This window comes from Gavialis gangeticus, unplaced genomic scaffold, assembly GCF_001723915.1.
Source record: "Gavialis gangeticus isolate Ggan-Ray unplaced genomic scaffold, GavGan_comp1, whole genome shotgun sequence".
Lineage (NCBI taxonomy): Eukaryota > Metazoa > Chordata > Crocodylia > Gavialidae > Gavialis > Gavialis gangeticus.
The window spans coordinates 17,569,968-17,578,742 of record NW_017729016.1 but is presented as its reverse complement, the minus strand read 5'-3'; the positions used below and the strand labels follow the sequence as shown (position 1 = coordinate 17,578,742).

The 8,775-nt window shown below is 58.3% G+C and overlaps 1 protein-coding gene across 1 annotated transcript in view; it reads right to left on the bottom strand.

Moving 5' to 3' along the window:
• Window positions 1-8,769, bottom strand: part of LFNG (LFNG O-fucosylpeptide 3-beta-N-acetylglucosaminyltransferase) — a 17,543-nt gene extending 8,774 nt beyond the window's left edge. The window contains exon 1 of the mRNA XM_019512967.1: window positions 8,744-8,769. Coding sequence (XP_019368512.1) covers window positions 8,744-8,746 — 3 coding nt within the window. The 5' untranslated portion in view covers window positions 8,747-8,769. The remainder of the gene's footprint in view (window positions 1-8,743) is intronic.
• Between the last annotated feature and the right edge of the window lie 6 nt (window positions 8,770-8,775).

Genomic DNA, 8,775 nt, shown 5'->3' with positions numbered 1-8,775 from the left:
GAGGGGGAGAATTGGGGGGGGTGGGAAAGAAATCTTAATCAATCAGCACACAGCAAACAAAGCCGGCAAGAGGAGAAACCGCAACCAGCTGCCAAGGACTATAAAAACCAGACGCGCACAAAAGGGCAAAGGGAGAAAGACAAAGGGAATTGGGGGGGGGGCGGTGTAGAAAGAGACTCCTTGAAACAAGGAATTACAAGTGAGCTGGAAATTCGTTGCCACCCATCATTCACCCCAGTCTCAGCAGTGGGCTTTTTGTTCTGGGAAGCGTTGGGGCTGGTAACAATAGCACAGATTCTTCTGGCCGACTTTACTCAGCACAGGAGAGTTAAGCAAGCAGCAATGTGTTTGCCCGGCCATTAGCATACAGCTGGGCTGGTTAACTGGGAGAGGAGGGCAGCCACGCCAAATTTGTTTGCTTAGGTCCCCGAGGTACGGAGAGCCGGGAGGGGAGGCGGGCTGGGCTGCAGTGGCCTGTGGGGTTGAAGGGAAGGAAAAATAGAAAAGGTGGGTTCAAGGCACAAGAAGTGGATCCGTCCCCAAGTGCGTCGCACAGGGCCCGTTCCAGCAGGTGCCAGGGAAGGCGTCTGTGCTGGAGACAGCTCCTCCAAGGAAACGGCGATCCTGCCGGGGGTCAAATGCTGCAAAGAGACTGGAACAAAGGGCTGAGCAGCGCAGCCACCCCTAGGGAGATCTGGTGAGGCTGAGGGAGCTACCTAGGCCTGAGTCTCAGGGCATTAGCTGATCAGCTGTAAGGGCCAAGAAAGTTTTCTTCCTGGCCGACATGCCGGGACTCGGGGTAAGTTTGGGGGTGGGGAAGAGACGTCACTATGAGGTCCCTCTCCAAAGCAGGATGGGCTGGCACTCCAGCAGGATAAGGCCAATGCTGCCTTCGGAGGAACAGGGCGGTACGCCTTGGTCCGAGGGACAGTGCCCCAATCCGGACCCTGCCCAAGGCTCGGCTTGCTCCTGGGCTCCACCAGGCCCTTCCCTGCCTTTACGAGCTTTAGGGCAGAATGACCCCGACTGCCCTGACCAGGTTCAGGCCCTGCCATACCACCGCTGCCCATGCCAGGAGCCGAGGCAGCATCCACCCACCTGGCTTGGGAGAGAAGCAAGAGGAGGGTCAAGAAGCGCAAGGCTCACAGCGCTCAGATGGGGGGCGTTGCTTCTGACTGGGATAGTCCCCAAAGCCCTTTGAGGAGAGGCGAGGCTATGAAAGCAAGCCCAGAAGAGCCTGGCTGGTCTCGATGCCTTTGGGAAGCATTGGCAGGGGACAGCAGGCTGAAAAAGAGGAACAGGCTGGAGCAGGATCCCCACTGGGGATGCAATCAAGAGGAAAACGCTCGCTTGATTAGCTCAACAACGCCGTCCAGCAACTGCGCCTCTGCCCGTGCCGAAAATAACCCCGCAACTCATCCTCCAGCACGGCCACTATAAATAGACCAAAGGGGACAGTTGTTTATGCCTCGCCTGCATTGAAAGTCTTTGTCCCGAAGATGCCCCCACCCCCTTCCCCAGACAATGAAATTATCTCCTGGGCTGTCAGCGAAGCTCTCCATGCCCCTCCCAGCAGGAAGAGACCACGAGACCCCTTGGAAGGAAGCTCCGGAAAGTTGCAGCCTGCCCGCCCGTCTCCCGGGCAGGAAGGGTACAGCCTGCGCGCAGCCCCCGCGTCACCTCGCGGGGGCTATCGCAGCACCACAGGTTTGCTGCCTCCCACCCCCTTCCTGCCTCACTGCTCTGGGCGGCAGGAACCCAGCCAGGAAATTCACTTAAGGCCAAAACAATTGCAGCCTCTCTCTCTCTTTGCAATTCATTTGTCTGCACAGCTTATAGATGAGATCTCCCCCCTGCCCTGTGCTCCCAGCCCTGGGCTGGCATCCAGGCTCTGCTGCGGATGCTGGGAGCAGAGGGCTCCAAAGGCTGCTCAGCTGGGAGGAGAGTGGGGATAAGACGACCGGGAGGGGCAGGGGGGAGGAAATAAGCCAAAAGAGCAGAAAAGGGATAGGAAAAAAGTCACCGTGGGTGTGTGAGCTACACCACATTACAATGAAGCCCAGCTCATCCTCAAGGCAGGAGGCCTCTCCAGCTGTAACCGAATCCTAACTCTAGCCCCCTGGATACTCGGAGCACATAGCTCCCCCCGCACCCCCATAACACACCCACTCTTGAATTGTAGCTCCTCTCTCCCTTGTGGCACAATTTCCGCTCCCGCCCCACATCCAGCTTTCTCCCGAGGCCAGCAAGGACAGGGTCAAAGCGATAAGCAGCGACTCTCTTTTGGGGGGGGAAGAAGGGGTGGTGGGCCGGGAACTGCCCATGCTCAGCTGAATTTCCCTTGCTCAAGCTACACAAGAGAGCGTCCAGGTCAGAGACACTCGCTGGCTTTCGCAAGCTTGCAAGAGCGAGGCAGAAGCAGCAGGTTTGGGTCTCGAACAGCTTGCTTGCATTTCCTAGCAAAGGCCGGGCAGCACTGTGTCAAAGCCACAACAGCCCAGCAACTGGAGACCTCGCTCGTGCATCTGTTAGAAAAATCACTGCTGATGAGTGGGGGAGGTCACAGAGGCAAAGGTGCGAGGATGAGCAGGCCGGTTGGTTAGTGCTGGTTCATGCATACTATGCCTATAGGAGTCTGCAGGCCTGGCTCTCTGCTTGGCTGAAACCATTGCCATCAATGCAGGAAGCTGACCGCAAATCATTCCTGACTTCCAAGGCTAGTCAAGCCATACCTACATCAGCTGGTTGCACCCATCTAGATTTTCAGCTCACCTCCATGCATGTGGGGTCTCCAAGCTGAAAGGCGGTCTCAGGCAAAACAAAGCACTGCACCCCCCTCCCCAAGCTGTCAGCTGGCACACGGTGGCCCAGAAGTGGTTTCTTGTGCCTTGGGTTCGCCTCATTTCTCCCCCTTCTCTTTCACCAGTTTAAGAGAGTTTGATTCAGGGGGGAATCCCAATCACCCCAGAACCTTCGGTCAGAGCTGCTCATGCTTTAATGTGCAGAGGAGGCATCTGAATGAATGAGAAGTCCTTTTCTTTGCTTGCTCTGTGGCTGCATTGTCTGACCTGGGCCCCTGTCTTGAGACACACAGGAAACCTCATTGTTCTCAACACTGCAATTTAAAGAAACACAGGATGCCAAAGCCTCTTCAAACAATAGCAGCCATGAAATAATAAGGCCAAGACCATGAAAATTACCTCGCCAGGTTCCTTAAACCACTGCATAATGGGGCCCGAAGAGAGACGGCTGCAGGGGTGGGGCACACCCGTGGGCTGGAGCACAGGGGCTGCTAAAGGCAATTTGAGCAGGCCGAGCCCAACACAGCATGGGCAAGCTGTCCAGCCTGCCACCGTGCACCACGCTGCCACCATGCACCGCACCCAGCCGTCACGTGGAGAGGTTTCTTCCTTCATTTCTCCTTTCTTGGGTGACTCACTTCCCCTTGTCATGAAACCCTGGCTGCTCAGAGCTCCCCTGCTATCTTACTGGGGAACGTGCAATGGCAGGGATAGTCTAAAGCTCCCAATCCACTCACCCAGCAAGGAGACTGGCCTTGACCTTGCCTTGTTTGCCATGCAAGTCCCAATTTGGGGCCCTTTTCCATCAATCCAGAAGTCCCTTCAGGGATGCCACAGTATGAGGAGACCAACAGCCCCGCATCCAACCCCAACCCTACCCACTCCTACGCTTCACTGAAAACAGGAACCATCACAGCACACGCTTGTCAGAACCGCCTGTTGCGCAAATCTCATCTTTCCCCTTCCTCTGCGCTAGAGGTTGCCTTCCCTCCTCCCGTCACACACGAGGCTGGGTCTGCACTCATCGGGCTGGGTCGGAGCTCACCGAACCCAAGGAGAGCACCGGGTGCTCATAGCTCCCGAGGAGTGCGACCATTGCTTTGCGGCAGGGGCTGCCCACTGCACGCTGCTGCATGGCTCCCTCTCACGGGCAAAAAAGAAAGCAGCATCTTTAACTTGGGGCAGCCTCTTAGACGACGGCGTGGCTGAGACAGAGCCCAGCACTGGCTCCTCTCCCAGGTTGCGGCCACATATCATCATTTTGAAGTTCCCGCTGGGACAGCGGCAGCAGGTCGGACTGGCAGGTTCCAGTCCGTATCCATCCTCCAGCTGGAAAAGTCACCACTCGGGGGAGGAAGGAGGTGAGAGTGAGCAGCTGCAGCAGGTTCCTGCCTGGCTGGTGTCCCCTCCAGCACAGATGTTTACTGCAAACATGCGCAGCTCGGACCCTGATGGGCCAAAGAGGGAAAGTCACCATCTCATTTGAATAGCTCTCCTGCGCCCTGGCCTTCCCCAGCTGCTGGGCTGGAACAGGATCCTTTTTGCAACAGGCCCACGTGAAGCCTGGGGTTACCAGGGGCTCACACAAGGCCCGGAGTGCTCCCTCCCCTTCCCCTTCTCAGCCTGAGGAAGAATCCTCCACTCTGTAATTTTAAGTGCTATTATTTTTAATAATCCCCTTGCAAACAATGAACTCCTTGTGCAATTAGGGCCCCTACCCCCTCCCACCTCATGCTCTCCACATGCCTCTCAGACTTGTATTTCACGAGCTTTTATGGAGGCCTGAACAGAACAGCATCATGGCTTCAAGCCTACAATTAACAGCCTTACACCCCCACAACAGCTCCTGGGGGCTGAGACTGAACCCTGCCCCTCACTCACCCCCCCCCCCGATCAAAGAGCATCAACCAGGCACTACACCGCTGCCTCGGATTAGCTTGGCCCGATCCTGCAGACGGGGTGGGTAAGTGCCTGCAGCTCTAGTTGCAAGGCCAAAGTCCCTTCCAGGATTGTACTAAGCCAGGCAATATTCGAGAGCTCAGCAACCCAGAAGATATCCAGCCCTCCCTCTCCAGGCCAGGGCTGCAGCAGAGTGACCAGAACTGGTTTGGTGTGGCTCTAGCAGCCCAGTTCCACCTGTCGTGGGGGGACCAAGCCCCCACCTGCGTTTGGAGCATAAACAGGACTGAAGTTACATATTCAGCTCCCTCCGCCTCCTCGGAGCATGTCAGCGCACAGTGCCGGTGGCAGGCCCTTACCCCCGAGGACAGGGACTCTGGCCAAGGTGCTGGGGAAGTTTGGGAGCTGCCGCTGCTCAGGAATGAGCTCTCTGGAAGGCAAACGCATTCCTCCCAAATAAAGCAGCAGGGGAAGGTACGGGGCCTGCCGTTGTCCAGCAGGTTTCCGGAAACGGGCCTTGCAGCTCCCAATGGGGTTAATCGCAGGGCTCTGCCGTGCCTCGGAGCAGCCAGCCCAGCCTTCCCCTCGTGTCGCTTGGCGAGCATTCGCTCCGTGCCCCGCGCTGCTGGAACAGGGCAACACTTGTGCAATCCTGTCTCTGCAAATCCTCCGACTCAGCAGGAATGCTGGCGGCTGCCTTAACCGGCAGCAGCGGGATTTTTTTTTGCGTGCCTTTTTTAGCGTGCAAATTCTCCCTCCACTACCGTAAACATTTTAAGGGCTTGGGGAACTGCAGCTGGAACCTCACCCCTTCCTTGGGCTGCTGCCTGTGAAGTTAACTTTGGAGGGAAAGGGGGCAAAGGTCTGTCCTTTCTGTTCAGATAAAAGGAGGAAGAGGGGATAGGGGGATTTGTCCCATCACATCATCTCATCTCAGGTCTTGGAAGGCAGGAAGTAGGGACTATTGTCTGCAGAACAAAGGGCATCCCGAAGGGAATGCGCCTCCCCAGGCTGCCGCCACCTGATAGAGCCAACTCCCTCTTCCCAGCACCCTTCTCTTCACCCTTTCGCTGCTCTCCAAGGGAAGAAAGCAACTCCTGAGGGTGGGACAGGGCAGGTGCTGGCCCAGGAGGGGAAGGTGGCAGCACTGGGGAGCTGGAAGGGGAAAAGGGGGGCACTCCCTTTCTCGGCAGAGCTCCACGTGTTTATTTGCCCAGGGGATTCTGGGCCAGTCGCAGGGGATCTCCCGGGTGCCTTGCAGCCACAGCACACAGTAGCACCGATGCAGAAAAGCTGCTGGCAAAACAGAAGTGAGACAGTAAGAGCAAGAGAGCAGACCGGGACCTGGGGAAAGGAGGCCCTGACTCAGACTGAGAGTCACCGTTTCAGCTCAGGCAACTCCTCTGCCTAAAAGCTCCTGTGCAAACCGCATGCTGCACTTGCACGGAAAAGCTTTGAGGAACAGCTCTCAGCTTCCTTGCAGAGCTGTACGCCCATGCCTGCAGGGGGCACAGCCGAACCCGCACAGCTCAGAGACCCCCCAAGTGAAAGAAAGAGGGAAGACCGCAGGGAGTCGCCATCCCCAGGGCCTCCCAAGGGAGATCAGCAGCCCCCTGGGCAGCAGCAACGCAAGCTGTCGGGCCCCTTTGAGCCCAGAGGTCAGACGGCCAGGCCGGCAGGGAAGGGCACTCCCACCGCCTGCTCCCGCTCTCGTCAGCCTGATCCGCAGTTTTCAGCGACTTCAACTCCCTCTCAAACGCTTGTCCCTCAAGTGCCGTACAAGAGCCGTCACTCAGCAGTTGTCAGCCGGGCACCTCTCCCGGCTGCAGCCCCCCTGGCTTCATGGCCCTCATCTCTAGGCAACCTGACCTGGACACCGCTAGCTCCAGCTCCCCGGTTCCCATGGAAAGCACCACACAAGAGGCTGCGGGGCCTTTTCTCTGCGCTGGGAGAAAAGGGGCTTTGTTAGCTTGCCCAGGGGGACCGCGTGAGAGCCGAGGCGCGGGGCTCTGGGAATCCAAACGGACAAACGAAACAAAACAAAACCCCAGAAGAAAGCGGAGCCCTGGAGAAAGAGGGAGCAGCCTTTCCCAGGATCATCTGTAGGTGCTCGGGGTATTTATCCACCCCCCCAACTCTCCCGCTCCGTGACTGCCACGCATAAAAGAGCAGCTAAGAGTTTCCGCTAAATAACCATGGCAGGGAGAAGCGGCAAAACCGCTGCCAAGCCTGGGAGATCTTCGGAGCAAGTGAAAGGGGCCCAGAGCATCACCCCACCCCCTCCTTCCCACCAAGTCCGCAGCGCTCAGGGTTGCCTCGCAGTACTGCCAGCGCTGGGAAAGAGAGCAAGTCAAACTAGTCAGATCCCCCAGCTAGTCCCAAGCTCTTCTCTTTGCTGCCGAGATCTTTTAAATATAGATAAATATATAAACAGATATCTGAGAATGGGAGGAAATGTGTAAAGAGGGAAGGACTGGTGGAGAGGAAGAGCGAGATGTTCTTAGATGAGGCAGAAACTGCTCGTTTCACGATATAAAGCTGTCTGACCAAGGCACCCGAAGGGGAAGGGGGTGTTTCGAGAGGAAATGGGTACTTGCTTTGTTCTAGGTTTTGGAGAGGACTAGAACAGGGAGCCAAGAGACAGCTGGAGAGCGTGGGAGCATCAGGGATGATGATGAGGGTTTATTAAGCAAGGTGGAGGGGAGTTTCTCGGCAAGTACGTGCTAAAAGCCATGCTGCAAGGCAGGAGAGATGCCCAAGCACTGCTGCCTTCCCAAACGCCCCCCCACGCTTGCTCCCCCGTCAAGATATCCAATACCTCTCTCAACCACCAATAACCTGGAGTACATGCTGCCCACCACCGCAGCGTCTCCCCCCGGACTCTGCCTGTGGCCCTGCAGACATGCCCTCACCGGCAGGTGGGCTCAGGCACGTAGCACAGGGCCTATCACTCGAGGTGTCAGAGCCACAGCGGCAACATCCCGCGTACAGGGGATCTGTTCCTGCCTCTGCCACTGCAACTCCCTGCCTCAGTTTCCCCACTGGAAGATACGGTCGGTGCTGACACACTGGTGAAGCACTGCCTGGAAAGGGGCTTGATTATTATTGCTTAGCCTCTGCCAGGGTCTGGCCAGGCCCCATCTGAGCCCCCTACCCACTACGCAGGTCTTCAGTGGAGGTGGCCCCGAGACATCCTAGACACCTGGGCTCCAATCACTGCTGCCCGGGGAGGAGAGAAGAGGGCTCGACAGCTGCAGGATCCCTGCCTGCGTGGCCCCCACCACAGCCCCGACAACTGGCTCTGCCCTGCCAGGCTGCGGAGCCCAGCTTCCCCTCCCACGAGCCCAGTCTGGCACATCTTGCTCCTCGCTCCCCATCTCTCCAGGAGCATAGGGCAGGGGAAGGGCAGGGCATCAACCAGCCCTAAGCATGACACAGGGACACACACAACTGAGGGGGGCAGAGTGTGGGCTGGCCCAGCTGCACTGTGGGTGGGGGCACTTAGGACGGGCAGGGTGGAGGTGGGGAGGAGAGCGCAGCACAAGGGAGCCCTCAGCACAGGAGAGCCCAGCTGCAGCAGGGGCGGCACTTAGCGCGCAGGGCAAGGGAAGCACCGAGCAGGGAGAGCTGGGCTGCGGGGCACGTAGCACAGGCTTGGCATGGGACAGCCCAAATGGGGACACACCCAGCAGCACACGGGCACCCTTGGCATGGGACAGCCCAGGGGGGCCATTGGCATGGGTTAGCCTGGCTGCAGACACACCCAGCAGCAAGGGGGGCACCCTTGGCACAGGACAGCCCACCTGGGGACACACCCTGCAGCAGGAAGGCCTTGGCAGGGATAGCCCAGGGGGCCCTTGGCACAGGATAGCTCACCTGGGGACACACGCAGTAGCATGGGGGGCCCCTGGCATGGGAGAGCCCAGCTGGGGACACACGCAGCAGCAGGGGGGCCTAGCACGGGATAGCGGGGGGGTGCCCAGGGCACGGGCCGACCCAGCTGCAGCGCCCGGCCGGGCGCGGGGGGCGCGGCGGGCACGCACCATGCCGGGGTTGCGGGAGATCCAGGTGTCGA